At 39.6% G+C, this 17,764-nt stretch overlaps 1 protein-coding gene across 1 annotated transcript in view; it reads left to right on the top strand.

Moving 5' to 3' along the window:
- OXSR1 (oxidative stress responsive kinase 1) overlaps nt 1-17,764 on the top strand; it is a 93,372-nt gene that overhangs the window by 58,896 nt on the left and 16,712 nt on the right. The window contains exons 6-9 of the mRNA XM_026842097.1: nt 8,771-8,880; nt 12,331-12,432; nt 15,015-15,148; nt 17,236-17,284. Coding sequence (XP_026697898.1) covers nt 8,771-8,880; nt 12,331-12,432; nt 15,015-15,148; nt 17,236-17,284 — 395 coding nt within the window. The remainder of the gene's footprint in view (nt 1-8,770; nt 8,881-12,330; nt 12,433-15,014; nt 15,149-17,235; nt 17,285-17,764) is intronic.

Genomic DNA, 17,764 nt, shown 5'->3' with positions numbered 1-17,764 from the left:
CCCCCGAGCTTTTTATATCTTGTTATCTTAAAATACTCTTCTTTGGAATAATGACAATCAGCATGAGTAAATCATTTGACTGTTAAATCCTCAGAATCGATAGATTAGATAAAAATCTTGGCATAAGATAGTCAGCTTTTTAAAACAGCAAGTTCATAGGCTTGGAAGTGGGCTGCACAGACCACTGATTTGTCATCGGTTGTAAGGTGGTTTTCAAAAGGACTGTAGTGAACAGTAGATAGATTCATCAGAAGAGAATTGGTATGTCTGATTGTAAAAGTCCCTTACAGCTTTACCTTAATGAAAGATCCGCTGGTCAAACTGCTCATGTGGGTCCTCCCTAGTTCCCTTCAGCTGAAGAGAGTGGCAGAGTGCAAGTTTAACTGTCTGCCCAAACCCAGCTCAGACTGGGGTGAACTGAAAATCTTGGAAACAGTCATGAAAGCTGAGGGACAGGATAGGGAAAACTGCTAATGCAGTTGCTGTAGCTAATATAAATGTGCCTGGAGGAGATGTCTGTTGTAGTCACTGCTGTCAAGAACTTCATTAACATGGGTATATTGGAGACAGTCCTTGGTGTGGATGGATCATGTCTGTGGAAAAAGGGTGGTGTGTGGTGTGATTTTGTTTTGAGTTTGGTTTTCTCCTGCAATGCTGCGATTCTGGTCTTTTATTTCATACCTGATGCTAAAGACTTTACTCTTCAGAAATCAAGATTTATTACTATTGTAGACTATTAAGACAAAATTTTTGGAGAGTATATTTAGAACCTGTGAGGCTTGTTTTTCGTCGTCTTCCCAGGGTTCTGTTTTCTTGTCCTGAGTACGATCCCTCTCCAACTGTCCTTTCCCTCAGGACTGTGCTCTTCCCATGAATGTTGTGGTGCCTTTCCAGTCTTTGTGGCATCTCTAGCTGGAGGGCAGAGCTCGCATCTGGTTCTGCTATCTCAGCAAACATCCTTGTACATGTTAAACTTTCTCAGTGCCATATTTAATTGGAAAAAGCAGTATCTGTTTGTGATAAGGTCTCTTTTTTTAGTACCCTGTCCTGCTGTTGGAGGCACAGTGTCAAGCAGAAGCGCGTGTTGCGTTTTGTAGTGCTGAGAGGTGCACACTGTGTATCTATGCTTGTATTTGCATCTTGGAATTAAATGTGTAGACTTTCTACCAGGAGGCAGGATGCATTGCAATGCATAGGTTTGGGGTTTTTTTTACAGGTTGCTTTTCTCCCTCTGCAGAAGGCAATACACCCCTTTGCCAGACATAACACATAAAATAGAAGACTTGTTTAAAACTTTAAGTTGTTTTTTTTTTCCCTTTTGAATCTCCCAGTACTCTTAATGCCTGCCATTATATTTTTAATGGAGTGTAAATAATTCATCCTGTGTGGCAGCTGATGGAAGGTAGGGAGTGGCTTCTAAAATGCTCAAAGGAGCAAACTTTATACAGTAAAATCCTACATTTTTTTCCAAAATGGGGCCAAGGTGTAACACTTTGGATTTATAATTGTATGGAGCGTTAGATTATTTTCCGGGAGAGGCTGCAAGTAACTGTTGCATTAGAGCAATGCCCTGTTATTCCAAGTGTTTCTGCCAGTGTTGCAGAAAGCTCCTTGTGTTTCTCTTATACAAGAGTGCCAGGGCTTGACTTTTCTATTAAGGCTCACTGGTAATCGGTACCTGTTCATGGGTTTTTTTGCTGCTGAACAATTTTGAGTTGATAAGTAGTTATAAGGTTAAGTAGTCTTGTATGAATTTCAGAGGATTTTTTTTGTCTGTAATCTGTCCACATTCCCCTGGACTGAATTGTCTACTAGTCGTTTATATGTGCAATACTTAAATGATGAAATCCATTTCTCTTCATATCCTGCGAAAGCAACATTGCAAGATGTGCAAAGTTCCCTCTTTACAAATTCTTTCATCGAACGTGCAAAAGGATTAATGCTGTAACCTTTCCTGAGACACAGCAGAGCGACTGAGGTCAGCAAGTTCCCCACAGTGGCAGGAAGCACTTTTCGTTTCTTCGAGGGCAGCTGTTGACTTGAAAGAAACAAAAATAAATGAATGAGTGAATACTAGAGAAGAGCTTGGACCTGATCATAACAAGAGAGTTTGTTTCTCTGGGAATTTCTGACACTTAAGCGGCCTTTCCTTCTGACCCAGGATGAAATAGCAAAATTTCTCCTGGATTTTTTTGAGGAGGAAAAAACGCTGGAAACAAACCAATCCTAATAAAGTGAGTTTTGTTTCATCGAGATCAAAGCACTTGCCTTTGACAAAAATATTAATGCATGTTATGAGTAGTTCTGTTGATGGTTGAGTGCTTCAGTTATCAGCTGGATGACATCACTGAGTTCCCATGAAACAAATATGTTTAAGTTTCGCTGGAAAGTTACACCACAAAGGAAGAAGAAGAAAAAAAAAAAATTGATCAGCTGTGGAATGAAGCCCGAGGGTTAGAGCAAAGGGGCTTTGAAGGGGCTGGTTTTGTGTACATAAAAAAATGCAAATAATGTAGCAGTAAAGAATGACTTCAATTCTTTTATAATGACTCCTTTCCCTTTTTCCATCCCTCTATCAAAACTGCATGTGAACAATTGTTAAGAAGGTCTTATTCAATGTTTGGCCTTTGCAACCTTGTGTTTCTGTGTGTTTCCCACTGCTTGACACAATTCATCTTACTTGGCTCAGAAGAAATGTAAATCTTAAATGTAAATATAAGAAGTGTAAATCTCAAACTGGAAATCCTTTGAGGAAAAAAACAAAGCTGCCTTCAAGACTTAGAAAAAAATGCTCAACCCTACAGTGGAGGAAATCCCACTGCTGGGCTATACATCCACAATATGTGAGTGAGTTTAATTGCTTGGGAAACATTCACTGTATAAAATTCATGGCAGTAATTTTTCTGCAGCATTATACAGTTTTAACCAGTGAAAGTTAAAGCCCCTTTTGGTAATTTGGCCTGTGCAGTTCTGTTAAGCTGAACAGAAGAAGCAACGTGATGGTGTGTCCAATATTTCTCAGGCTCTTTGTAACTTTGAACTGGTGGCTGTGCATCAGATGTGAAAGCTTCTGTGGGAGACCTTTGAGCTGAGGCAGGCACAGGTGAAGCAGGGGGAGAAATCTGTGAGCTTGAGGGTATTTGTTGGAAGTAGGAATTCTAAAAATTCCCCTAAGGGCCTGCACAAATGCCCAGCTTCAAACTCCTCCCCAAGTCCTGGGACTTGATATTTTTTATTCATGACTCTATTTTAAACTATGTAGCTCCTTTTGCTTTCAAAATGTGCATCCACTGAACCAAAGCGTAAAACTGCCTTTAAGATATCCAGCTGACCAGTGAGACCTAAACTGAGGCTGTTTGCTTCTATCTTAATTTTTTTTTTTCAATGGCACTGGCTTGGGCTTGTGGTTTGGCACTAGGTTTATGGAGCCTGTTACAGTTCAGAGAGTATTGCTTTCTCAGAGTTTGAAGCATTTTCCTACACATTGAATTAATCTATCTTCTGGAGAGAGCAGGACTGTTTCCCAGATACCATTGTTCTGGGCAGTGCTGATGGTGGTTGCAATGTAAATTGAGATAGCCATGTTCTTTTGTGTTTGAGCCTCTCCATGGCAATTATTTTTGTTGGTGTGTTTGTTGTTTGGTTTTTGGTTTTGTGTTTGGTGTGTGGTGGTTTGTTTTTTTTTTTTTGGTTGGTGTGTTTTTGGTTGGTGTGTTGTGGTTTTTTTTTTTTTTTTTTTTTTTTAAATTAGAACATAAAACCTTTTTTGCCCTGGCATGCATTGATTCTCTGGAGTCTAAAAGCTGCATGGGTAAAACCACTCTTTGTCAACATAAACTGCATCAGCACCAGGATTGCTGTGTAAGCCAAGAGATTTCTCACAGTAAGCAAAGCTTAATATTCTTCAGCTTATTTAACTATGCAGGCCCTATAAATTATTGTGAAATGAGAGTCTTGATAGACTTGAAAGGGATGGAAGAGGTTGAGGGCAGCTTTCATTTTATCTACTGAAATATTAATGCTGTCACCCACCCCTCTGTGATTGAATGTGAAGAAGCAAGGGTCTACTGAAGGCTGAAGGGCACATGTCCCTCTGTCTGTGTGGGATTTTTCTGTTGTAGGGACAATAACATGATATCTTCAGGTCTTAAAACCAGTCGGGATTATTAATGTGTACTCCAAGAGGTGCTCAGTGTGCCTGCTGTGTCCTGGGCAGGCCATGTTGCCAAGCAGTTGAAGTAGATTGAGATTTCATGAAGTTGTTCAGGACTTGCTAATTGATACTGGGCAAATTGCCTAACCCCTCTTGCGTTATCTATTTATAAAATGGGGATAGTTAAGGCCAGGCAAAACTTGTGTAACTGAATTTGTGTAACTTTCCACAAATCCATGCCAGCTTGTCACTGGTTCGCTCCGTTCCTGACTGCTCTTAATTCATTGTACTAAAATAGCGCTCTACATAAACACCGGGTTATGATGCAGGCAGTGTTGTTCCCCCACTTTCCCTTAGGAAACAAGCTCTAGGAGATAAAATTGCTTTAACAAGGGACGAGGCACAAATCACCTTGGGGAGATAAGTGCTAGTTGCAGGGCTGACTCGAGCAGCTGGTGATGTGTCATGGACACCTCTGAGCCTCTTCTCCTTTTTGAAAAAGGGGCAAAAGTATTTTTTTCTGTGGTTGGAGAGTTTTGGTGCTTCCCCTGTAGCAGCATGATGTGAAGTAACTTTTTTCTGTGTGTCATTTGTAATATCTGTGTTTCCTCAAGAGGTGTTGTGGTATTTCGTTGTTGAAATCGGTGAACTTCTCCAAGGATGGTGTCTTCACCCAGCCTGGGCTTGTCATCCTTAAGTTAGTTTGTGCAGTATTAGTGTATCTTTATTTTGGGGCTTGGTCTCAGATGTTACCTTTACTTGGGGAAGGGATTTCATACATCTTTTATGTGCCTTGACATTGTTGCAAGAAGGCTAAACTTCTGATGCAATAAAGCTGCTGTTCTGCATGTGAATTGATTAGAAATATATGATACTATAGAGATCTATGTTTGCAGATGAGAATTTGGGAGAACAAGTGTGTATTTATACATCAAATGCCACATATCCACATAGTCTTTAAGAGGAAAGAAGTTTTTGATTCTTGTTCTTCACTTATCTTCCTTTTCTCTGGTGTCTTATGACCTGCTGTGTTCTCAGCACAGAATTGCCTCACTTCTCTTCCTGCCAGGCTTTATTCATCTTCAGTACTCTAAAAGCTGTAAGGTTGCAGAAAAACACTAAGTACAGCTGCTGATGGTGAGCAACTGAATGAGAAGGTGACCAGTGGAAAAAAATACTTAGTGCTGATTTTGAAATACTTTATTTTTGCTTGAGAAGGAATAGTATCTCAGCTACCCAAGTTTAAAAACAACTCCAAGTGGTTTGAAGACAACATTGGTTTATTCTGTTGTTCTGCCCACACTGAAATTGGGAACAAACCCACCCATGTCTGTAGTAGCCTTTCTGATTTCAGCAGGCTTTGGACCAAAGTTGGCTCCTAGTTAATGCACAGTTGTCTTTCCCTTGTACCTACCTACAGTAGCAAGTACTTAGGCTTTTTAGCATTAAGGTAATATTACAGTATGAGATGGCAAAGGAGAGGTGATTTTTTGATGGCTGACCTCTAGGTTTAGATCAAACCATCAACTTACAATACTGTAGAAATGTATCTTCCTGAGGTATACAGCAGCAATGGTGCCTGTTGTGATGTGATTCTGCCACAGCATTCTTGCATTAGTGAGTTGTTTAGATTGGATCTTTGTTTCTGCAACACAGACTCATAAGAGAAGATTTTTCCTTTCAGTTTTTGCATTTCCTGGGTGGCCAAAATAGTCTTAAGGTTTGACAAATTGGATACCTTCATAGCAGGAATTGTTGCCTAATACCATGCTTTTTCAAACACTAGCCTGCAACTTCATTGCCACTGTAGAGTGTTTTGTAGGATATGTGGCTTTAAACACATGATGTTTCTACTGAATAAGACAAAATTACCCGTATTTTCTGCAGAGCCTGCATCAGCAGAATTGTCATGTCCATTCTGGATTGGTTTTGCTCTGATGAGAGTCTGGAGATTATTTTTTTAAGAGGTCTTTGGTTTATATCACTGAAACAGGTTCAGCAGATTAATCTTTTCTACATTGCTTCAGAAAAATTATTTAAAAAAAAAAAAAAATCCTACCAATTGCATCCAGACATCCTGGAGACTATTATTTGCTAGCAGACAGCTGGAAGTCTGCGATATTTGGGCTCCTCTAGAATATCTGACAGTCGTTGGATTCCCAGCAGTGGTGGTTACTGGTATTGCAAGCAAGGTCCTAACATTTGCAATTCCTCCCTGATGCTGGTGATTCAGTCCTTTTCAGTGATCACTGTAGTGAGCCAACATAAAGTACAAGCTGCCAAAGGAGTACAAATGTAAACACTTCTGAGCTATCATACATCTTGAATTTCATTATGTTCCCTATTTTTGAGAGTTAAATTCATTTGGAATAACCTAGCTCTGTTTTAGTCTTTCTGAGTGTAGTTAATAGCAGAGAGAATGAGATGCAGATCATACCAACTGCTCAGAAGTAAGAACTAAACCGTAGCTTGTGGTTGGGATTTTATTTTATTGCTTTACAAATACTTCTTGAGAGCAGGCACATTCTTATCTTAATAGCTGGAACTTGGATAAAGTTAGTAGGATGGCATTTGAGAAGATGGTTTCAAAGGCATTCCTTACAGCAGAGTATCACAGGCTGGTTGTGCCTGATCTAGCCCACTGGAAATGAGGGAAATTGATTGGGAAAACATTGAACAAATCAACTGTGTAAGGGAATGCAATATAATTCTGTTTAGGCTTTCTGCTGACCTTAGATGGCAGATGTAGGGGCAGAATTTCCAACTGGAATTTATAAACCCATGTTTGATGTGAAATGTAGTGCATGCTGTGTGCACTGTGTAAAGGACTTGTGTTTTTACTGCTGGAATGCTTTTGCTTTGAATGGTATTTCCTTTACCCTCAAAATGACTGCATGGAAACTTGAGGTAAGATAATATACACAAGTTCAAATACAGCACATCACAATACTATGCTGATGGCACTTGGACAAGTTTGTATTATTATTATTTTATTTAAAAGAACTTCTGATTGCTCTTGTGTTTAGAACAATAGATCTTATGAGACTTCTCGTAATGAGTAGTGAGTGCAAGTAACTTTACCCTGAACTTTTCAGGAACCTCATTCAGTTTTCTGAGAAAAGCAAAGATGATGGATACACACATGGAAGATCTCAAAGCAAAATCAGTGTTGCAAAAAGTGAGTTTCCAGAAAAATACAGATTACAGTGCTGACGGGGATAGTGATCCATCTAGACATGCTGAAACTTCAAAGTTAGCAGGAAGGCATGATGACTCCAGGAATGGGGAAGAGAACAGGACAGCACATCTGGAAGAAGCTGAACCCTAATGATAGGCATTTTGTAGTGCTTGTTTTAGCCCTGTGACTTCTATGCAACTTTCTTTAATGTCAACTTTCAGTTACCCATGCTTATTATTTTAGTGAGCACTAAGTTCCTGTCCTTGGAAGCCTCCCACCTAAGTGAGCTAGAAGCTTTCAGGATCTTATTCTTCTGAGTGATCATTTCAGTGGTGTTTCTCAAATACTGAAAGATTGGTGAGAAGGGCCTCATTGCACTGCTGGCGTGATGCAGGTGGAAGCTTGGGACTGTCCTCATGTGAATGCAGTTGCTTGCAAATTGTAGAGGGATCTTCTGTTGCAGTTGATTCCTCAGTTAGGATAACATCCTTAAGCCATGGAGTAAACCCGTTTAGTTAACTATGTCAGCTATGTTCTCTGAACAAACATACTGTGTTCCATTGCTGTTCCTGCACATTACTGCTGCTGTTCACAGATCCTGTTTTCCATGTCATTCTTAATTGCATAAAACATCAGTGTTATCTTTAAAGCATAGTTTTCATGTAAAAGAGTGATTTACTTTAATATCGTTACCACTGAGTGCACGGGGCATCCTTGAGCATCCTTCAGCTTGTGAAAGATGTTTCAAGTGGGGATAATGCTGTGCAGGGTGTGAATATCTGTCTGAAGGCTGATGGTAGGTCTGGTTAGCATCACATGCTGCCCTATTTGATAACCCTACTGTATCATCAAGAACTAGTGCAAGTTCCTGTTAAAGCACTGAGCATCTCCACAATGGAAGATTACCAAGCAAAGCATATTCTGGTAATAAAACATCCAGAAAAAGGACTGATACCTCCAGCCTGCAGGATGCAGTTAAGACAGTTAAATGTTATAAAGTCTAGTAACTTTTTATGTACTCGACTTGATTGCTGCAAATATTAATAGGATGCTAATTGAAGCTTGGTTGTTATGTATGTATACAAACGTAAATAAAGCACTAGTTGTCAGAGACAGGTTTGTACAGTATCAGGACAGCTGGGGGAGCACGGGCATGCTGTAATGTGACCAGTGGGCTGTAATGGAAAGTGGAATTTTCCTCTCTGTTGGCCAGCACTGAAAGCTCTGCTGTCTCCAGTAATTGAATGGTGGACTACAGACTGTTCATGTACCAGCATTCTTAGCTAACTGGTGATCATTCTTCATTTATTAGGAAACACCTCATGTGTAACTGGTCGAGTACTTAATAGATGTCTGGGAACATGAGGGGAAAGAGGGGACAAACCTTTAGTTTGCTGAGGATGTGTTCTTAATAAAATCTGTTTTTGTTTTCTTTTCAGACTTCGGCGTTAGCGCGTTTCTGGCCACTGGTGGTGACATTACCAGAAATAAAGTCAGGAAAACCTTTGTGGGCACACCTTGCTGGATGGCACCAGAAGTTATGGAGCAGGTGATTTGTTTTTCCTAGTGCCCTCTTAGCTGATCTGCACCTGGAATTCCCTATTGTCATCAGTGGCCCTATTTACTTCAAGCAGAAATGATAATTTGGCATCCTGTAAGGCTTTCTTAAAACCACAGGTTTTTCTTCAGTTTGCCTGTTGCAGCCAGGCTTGTACTGGGGAATATTAAGAGTTCAGTGGATTTTTGCCCTGTTGCTTTCCTTCAGGCTTCTACCTAAGGTGAGGATGAGACAGGACAGCTGTTGCATAAAGATTAACCTGCCCCTCCCTTCTTGCATAAATGTGAGGTAGAATATAAATACTTCCACACATGGTAAATATGCATATATACAGCTTGGTTATGTGCTCTTCTGCATTTGCAAACATGAGAATTTGGGATAGCTAATTGCAATGTGTCAGAGCGGGGAGTTACAGTGAAACAACATGCAGCTGACTTTATTCAGGTTTTTAATTTTTCTTGGCTATGAGTATCCAAACGTAAATGCTGGGGAATGCTTGCCTCTCCCCCTTCTATCTCTGTTCTTTTGGCTAGCTAGAAGATGTCATACTACTTCCTTTTGGGTGGAGATAGTCACTTTTTGTCCTCCACTACTTCTAGACTAAACTACAGAAGCTTTGTCTGCATGACTTCTGATAAAGGCCACCTGGAAACTTTGTTAATGTAAAATAGCCATGCCCATTTGTGAGCGAGATCCACAAACAAAATTATGCCACAGTTGCAGTAGCTGTCTATTGCACTGATGTTCAGTGCCATAAGCATTCTGAAAATTATCCCTCATCCCCTTAAAAACAGTTTGACAGAGAGGGCTGGACTCATGGTTTGATTTTTGACAGATGTGCTAAGCAGAAATATAACTGACTATAAATGTTTTTCCATTCTTCCTTTTTTCTTCCAGAAATCTTTTAAACAAAAATATTTTTGGAAAACATTGTTTTATTAAAGTAAACCCACCTTGTTAATTTTCTCCTTGCTGTTCACAATAAAATATTAAGATTAGGAGGAACCTGGAACAAGACATATATATTTGTGTTTCATTATATATGTATGATGAAATGCAGCTAAACCAGTGGTAGAATGTTAATGCATTTTTTTCTATATGTAAAATTTCTTGAGGGATTGAGATAACTTTGGGGTAGCTTAAGTATATTATTGATAAAAAGCTTTTTCAATGTTTGGCCTTTTTTGTGGTACCCCATGGTGGCATTGAGGGGCTGATGTGTTATGGCACTCCTTCAATTCTTCAGAGTACGAGCTTAACACTGTAGAGTACAAGACATACTTCCCAAGTCAGGAGTCATCTTTGCGAACTTGCTTCTGAACTGCTTTCCTGTCATGTACTTATGTTTTAAAAATAGAATATTTGGTGTTTCCAAAACCAGATCAGAGTTGTTCCTTGCTTTTTCTGTCCTTTGTGTGCTGTCCTGGTGCACAGAGCACTGCAGGCTGGGCAGGACCTAATGGTGCTACTCCAGGCTCATTGCAGTTAGGGTGGCTGCAATCTACAGAACAGGGAAGAAAAAGACTTTTAAGGATAAGGGTGCTAAAAAGGGGAAATGAAGGTTTTAGTGACAAAGCAGGGGTTCTTGATGCAACAGATATGTTTCCAATGGAGGCAGATTTTCTAGGGAGCTCAGTACTTCTGTGAAAGCTGTGCACATCTATGTCGTTGCAAATATTAGATAAGGCACTATTTTGGATGCTGATGTGCAATCCTTCAGTGTCCATTTATATCATCTTGCTGTCTTCCAGCAGGTGTCACTCTGAGCCGCTATATGCAACCCGGGAAAAAGGACAAAGGGGTTGCTGTAGGTTAGCCTTCAATATGTACATATTACTGAACCAATTCCATCTGGTTTACTCCAGTATTGTTAAGTTCCTTTAGCATGTTAATACATGATAGCCTGGCACTGTCTTTTAATGTATGTTCACTTGACAGATTTATGGCCAAAAAAAAAAGTTGATGAGAAAAATAAATATTGTTGATAGTTTATAACTGCAGGGTGGTGACTAATGTGTATTGGACAGATGTCAAGATGTACTGCTGTAGACAGCTTTGAACTTAATAGCTTTCATTTGAAAGCAGGATTATATAATATAATTAAAAAAAACCCAACACCCTAAACAACTAAAATCCTGGTTGGGGAATGGGGAGTTTTACTGTGTATAGATGGGCTGCAAGACTGGATGAAAGAAAGCTAGGAAACATCCCAAAGTTATTCTCAAAACCTAAAAAGAGTGTGAGGGGGGAAAAACCCCCACCCTTACAGTATGTTTCTTCCTGCACTGTCATCTTTTAAGTTATATTAGATACCTGTGCTTGTTTAGTTAAATGACTTGAAATCTGTTCATAATCACAGCATCCATAAACCGAGGCGTTTCAAGAAATCTTTCAGACCTTTAAGGCTTAGGAAAATTATGCCTACAGAGTTGAAGAAATTAGTACAAGGTATAAATCCCTGTTGCTATAATACGTTTCAGTTCCACTATAGATTATATGAAAAATAGCACAAGAGTGTTTTTTGCTGTTTGCCAGAATTCAAGATCATCTTAAAGGTAATTTCTGCCTTCATCACAGTAAGTGACTTACTAAAGCTTGTTAGGTTAGCTGAAGACAATATCCCTATTAGCTCTGATTTAATACTCATTTTTTTCATAGTCTAGAGAGAAGAAATACTAACCATTCTAAGCAGCCAAAATGCTTTCATTTTTATAGCTGCTCTTGAAGTTAGTACACAATGTCTTTCCCCTGCAGCAGAGAAAGCAAGTGCCAAAATATTACCTAATGATAATGAGGAAGTAACCACTTTGGCATATGAAATATTTTTTCCTGTGCATGAGGGGAAGTAAATGCTATAAATTTTCCTGAACAATTCTGTATTTAATGTCAAGTGCAGAAGCTACTGTTAATTAGTGGAGGGAAATATTAGTCTACAGACAGGAATGAGGGACTTTTTACTGAGGTGGTATGTACTGAAGTTTCAGGATGAAGCATATTTGCATTCACATTGATTAAGCGGTTGACTAAAAATGTAGTGAGGCATATGTCCCAAGGGGATAGCAGTCCATCTATTATTATGAGTTTCATTGTACTGTTTAATGATTCTCTGTGTCTTTGTGTAGCAGTCGTAGCCTAGGTTAACCTAGTGCCTCTTTATGTTCTACACATGGAGAGGTTTATGGCAGAACAGTCCTAGTTGCACAGTCCACGCTGTAATTTTCATCAGACTGTGACTTCTAAAACACTTCTTCAAAGGTGTAAGGAGCTGAGGGGAGAGGAGGGAGAAAGTGTTCTTTCTATCTCTTTAACACTGCAGTGCTAGTCTTTCCAAATTTGAGGGGAGAGGAAGGAAAGGGTAAAAGGCTGTGTAATAGGCTAAAGAAAGGAATTGTGATGTAGGATAGCAAGAGGCATGTGCTAACATCCTCTAATGTTTTTCAGGTCAGAGGATACGATTTCAAGGCAGACATCTGGAGCTTTGGGATCACTGCTATTGAGCTGGCTACAGGGGCAGCTCCTTACCATAAATACCCACCAATGAAGGTGAGCAGGTCTCCAGATACTTGTGCAAGATAAAGGATCAGTGTGTTCTGTGGGTGTTTCCAAGAATTTGGTCAGCATACTTTGTTGAAAAGTTTGTCCTCTCAACATGCTCCTGTGGATCACAATGTTCTTGGATTTATCTGAAGTCACCTTTTAAAAATACGCCACTTAATCAGCGTTGTCTGAAACTTCACAGTTCTTATTTAGATCCTGAGTCTCGTCAGAGTCGCCGTATTTAAGGAAGGTGCTGCGCATTTTAATCCTGAAGCTTCTGAAGACAGCAGATGTATTTAGGGCTTTAAATAATAATTCAGAACATGTTATCTGGCATCCAGTGACACTGGGATGGCGAGCCATTCTTTCTCCCACACTGATAATCCTCCTTGTTACCTCTCAGAAATCCTGTTACCAGTGATCCAAAAGAATGTCTTTGTTTAACATCAACACAGTCCTGTCAATCACTGAACCAGTGGAAAGCACCACATCAGAATGAAATGATGTGATATCAGCGACATTAATATTTTATTGATTTTGAGGTGGAGGAAGTGTTCTTGTTTAAACACTGACACTTCAAAAATCTTATTTAAATGTCTTGAACTTTAGATCACCTTATAGTTTGGCTAACTTTATTTCCTGATTCTTGAACCAGGAGCTACTTCCAATGTGCTACTCTTTCAGGGAGTCTACATCATAAAGTTAACAGAATTGACCCTCTCTATTGAGAACTACTGAGTTTTGAGATCATTTTCCGTAGCTCCTTTGTGAGATCTGATGGGCCTCTGTTTCAGTCATGAAAATTTGAGCCCGTTTGGCCTACCCTCTTGAAGGCCACTTTGCTTCTACTGCTGGGATGTGTTCTTCCTCAGATCAAACAGGAGGGGGTGGAGAGCCCTTTCGGTAACCCTGTATCTTATGCTTAGACTAATCACCTGGCATATGGGGCCTGTGGGTGCTAAGTCTCTCAATTTTAGGCATACCATGGGGCAAGCTTTCCTTTTAACTGCTAGAGTGCTATGCAAGGTGGGCGTCACCTCTTTAGGACCTGGGTGCATCCCCACCCACCCCTCAGTTACAGTAGCATTTGGGAATGCAGTAGGTCTGAACTCATTAGAACAGGCACTTTCATGTATTGCTTTAAATGCTAGGACTTTGCACTGGTTTAACTCTGTGGAACAGAATTAATTTAAAAATTTGTGTAATCTCTGTGCAGGAACTGGTGAGTAGCTGAGTGGTTTAGAAATGTCATACCAGTGCTTGTGACAGAGCAGTGAGGAGTTCAGGGAAATGTTTTTGCATTAGCTGTTGCTCTTTTCATTGATACTTCCTTCTGTGCTGTGATTATTGGTAGCATTTTGGTGTAGCTTCTGCAAGCTGTACTTCTGTTTATTGTGGTTGAATGCATGGCTTGTAGTTTTGCATACAAACATTGCCTATTTAGTATCATGTCTTGTCATATAGTAGATAGAATTGAGTCTCCCCAATTCTTTTAGGTATGGATTCCATTTGTGCAACCTGCAAGAGTAATTCTGTGTTTTATTTATTGAATATAATAGTATTTTACTGCAGATTAATTTTGTTACATGGCATAATGACCCATGCATTAAGTGATCCTCCAAGGAAAGGGGGAATAAAAGCAGGGAATTCTGTCAGAGACTGTATAATTTCAGCTAGATTGATGGGTTCTTGCTGCCCTAAGCAGCGTAGTTGTTGAAAGCTATTTAAATGTGCTATGTGCTGCTTCCTTTTCTAAAAATAGAGATTCATCTGTATGTAGGTGACAAGTGAAAATGGAAATGAGTAATTTTCTTCCTTTCCTTCAGAATATCCAAGTGATGTGAAGGAAATAATCAGTTTGGCTTGTTGGGTGCTTGTGTGAGAAATGTCTTCACCTGCTGTTGCATTGGTACATGGAAATGAACCCTTGTATTTTCTTATGTTGCCCTTCTGCTTTTACATTACTTTGATTTCTAACTGAGAAGCACCTGCTGGGAGATCTAAACAGAGCCTTTGAATCAAATGCCTTACACAACTATTCATCTCAAATGAGGAAGGCTGGTAGAAGTTCTGCTATATTTACACCTTTAATCACAACAAACAGGGCTGAAAGCACATCCCAACCTTGTGTTTGGCCTGCAGACTGCACTGTGGGCCAGGAGTTGTGATAGAAAACAGCAGCATAAATTGTTGGGTATAAATTATCCTGGCTTCCCAAGAAAAGGAGGTAGAGGTAACTCTAGATCCTTTTGTATGAGTCTCGAACCTCTCATCTGACAGTCAGAATTTAAAAATAATTGTTTCTATGATGTTAGTGGATGTGGGAAGCAGAGGGAAGAGGAGAGACTCTGTAATTACCTTGAGGAAAAGATAGGTGAGTGTTTACTGTCTCATGAATGTGAGGAGACAGTCTAAATTGTAAGAAACTTCACTCTGAGCCCAGGCTACCTTCAGAGAGACATTGTAATGAAATAGTCCTCGTTGACTCAGATGCTTGATGAAAATGCTTGTCTAAAATAGTGTTTCCAAGATCTGTCTTTAACAAAGGCCAAGAAAAATCTCATTGCCAATAGACATAATTCTTTCAGGTTTTAATGCTGACACTACAAAATGATCCCCCATCTTTGGAAACTGGTGTGCAAGATAAGGAGATGCTGAAGAAGTATGGGAAATCCTTTAGGAAGATGATTTCATCGTGCCTACAAAAAGACCCTGAAAAAAGGTAAGAACGGGTAATGCCAAAATAGATTTAGAAAAATACCTAAACAAAACCACAAAACTCACTGCATTCCACATATTTTAAAGCTGGTACACTCTCCGCTCTCCAAACTTTCAGCCACAATGAACACAGTAATCTTGCTGTGTGACAGCAAATTTTCTTGGCTTTCCTAATTTTTAAGGATATGTCTGGCATCGTGCCTGGCCGGGGCCCACATCTTCCATTTGGGTTAATGAGAGGGCATCCTAGTCCACTGTGTGGGTAGTGCCATTCTCCCCCTTGCCACCTCTAGCAGGTGACTGCAGTTCATGTTTTGTTCTCAGTCAAAACTGCTCTGTGTTCATAGATCAGTAATTACATATTAGGTAATGCATGTTTATTTGTGAAGCTTCATAAATAAACTTTTTAAAATTTGCCAGTGCAAAAGAAGGCTTTCAGTGTAGTTTTGACTTGCTTAATTATAAGTAATATTTGGTTTGAGGGGAAAAATTGGGAAAAACACATGTTTTCATCAATACAGATTACTTAAGTGACCTGATGACACTTTCAGTCTTCCTTGTAACAGTAGCTTGACTACTCGGAGATGTTAGAAATATTACCAAGGGAGTGGTGCATATATTGGGGTTCCCAGGGTAGCACTGTATCATTATGTTACTGCATCATTCAAAGCTGCACAAGGGTCTGGTTGCCTATGACACACTTTATAACTCATAACCTGTCACATAGGATGGTTCAGATGTATTTCTGTGGAGAACAGTCATAGCACTTGCCAGTCTGTGATGCTGTTTAAAGGAGTGTGGATCCTGCATTAAAAGCAGTGTTCCTTAAAATGCAGAGGTAAAGAAACAAGCATTCCCACAGATCAATTTTTATACCTCTTAGTTTTCCTTTTTTCCTTAGTAAGCTAATTCTGGAAAGGAAAAAGTCCCTTTATAAAACAATAATAATAATAATGAAGACATGTTTTAGTTCCCTCTTGTGACGGATCCAGGAGCAAAGGCTTCTCATGCATTGTGAGATGGGATCTCTCTCTTCTAACAAGCTTGAAGTGCTTAATGAATCTGGTAGAGCGCTTGATAAATGCTGATAGCAAGGGTCTTTTCCCAGCATGATGTTTTTTTCTCTCTTTTAAAGCATATCTTATCCCTGCAGGTTAGAATGTGTGCTGATCAGAATTAAACATAATCACTTTGAATTATGGCATGCCCCTTCTTTCTTCTCAAGCACCACTAACAGCCGCTGTCATCATCCTGACGATGGGAGCAGGTCTGCCCATGTAGAGCAACTAGCAGAATCAGATACTTATGCATATTGCATGGGTTTTCAATGAGCATAATTTAGTGCAATTGCTTTTTAATTATTTTGGGGGGTCCCTTGCTATAAGGTGGATGATTTTTGTTAGAGCAGTCTGAGGTGTAGTAAACCCTGTGATGAATGCCTAATTAAGTAACTAATTAAACTCTGTTACTATTTAAGAACAGTTTGCAGTGTGGGAAATGCTGTAAGCTGTTACTCTCTCATGTAGGCCTGAGCCTTTAGAAGACTTCTAAGTAATGTCTCTTACTTTTGAGTATTTATTCTAAAATCTAACTTAAGGGGGAAACTAGTTTGTACTTGTTCCCTTTCTATTAGACAAAGGTTGATCATCCCACCTGTGTTTAATAGAACTAATTAGACACATATAATCAAGTATGTCTGAAATAACTGTTACTTGCACATGACGAGTACTGCACTCCTGCTGTAGGTGATCTTTCATTTCAATTTTGAGCAAATTGTTTCTGTGATCCTATCAGACTGGCATGAAGAGACTCAAGCTCAGCATTGAAATGGGAGCAACTTCTCCCCCACATCCCCAGTTTATTCACTGCTTTTGAACAGAATAGGCTTTGGTCAGAATACACTGAGTGTTTAAAAGTCTACTGGTGTAAAATTTACTTGGAATACATTGACTGATTTTTAGGGGAATTGTGCAGGAGAAGCCGATGCCCTTATGAGATGCCACGTTACAACAAACTGCAACAGCCTGGAAGACCGTTGTGTTGAAAGGAAGCATTTGTAATTGTCTTTTCTACATCTGTTTTTATTGACAGACCAACAGCAGCAGAACTCTTAAGGCACAAATTTTTCACGAAAGCGAAGGTAAGGAAACAATTCCTAAACTGATCTGTGTAGAGGCTGTGGAGAGGACTGTTCAGAAGTATGATAGGTATGGTGACAGCATTATTGGCATGAAAGTGGGCTGTTTCACTTAGGGCCAGCATTGCTGAGTGAGTTGAATGGGTCATTGTGAATGAACAGAATGAAGTCCCTCTTTTGTACCTCCTTGTATGTGCTGCTATTAAGAGAAATTATCTAGAAATTCTTGAGCATTTAAATGTCTTTCAGTGGCTTTTGGGGTTTTCTCTTCTCTTGTAATGGTGCCATTTTGGCTGCCTGTCCAACTATAAAAGTCTCTGTGGCAGTACATGTAACTTATATTTTAGTAAGCTCTATAATCAGTGTATGCAAAGCAGTGAATGAGGCCTACTGTGTGGAGGGGTACCTAAACCTATTTCACCCTGTGTTGCTTTAGGGAAGGTGAAGATCCCATGGTACAAAATAGTAGGAAACTCCCATTTC

This window comes from Athene cunicularia, assembly GCF_003259725.1.
Source record: "Athene cunicularia isolate RWA chromosome 2 unlocalized genomic scaffold, athCun1 chr2_part1, whole genome shotgun sequence".
Lineage (NCBI taxonomy): Eukaryota > Metazoa > Chordata > Aves > Strigiformes > Strigidae > Athene > Athene cunicularia.
This window is presented reverse-complemented; position numbering and strand designations above follow the sequence as displayed.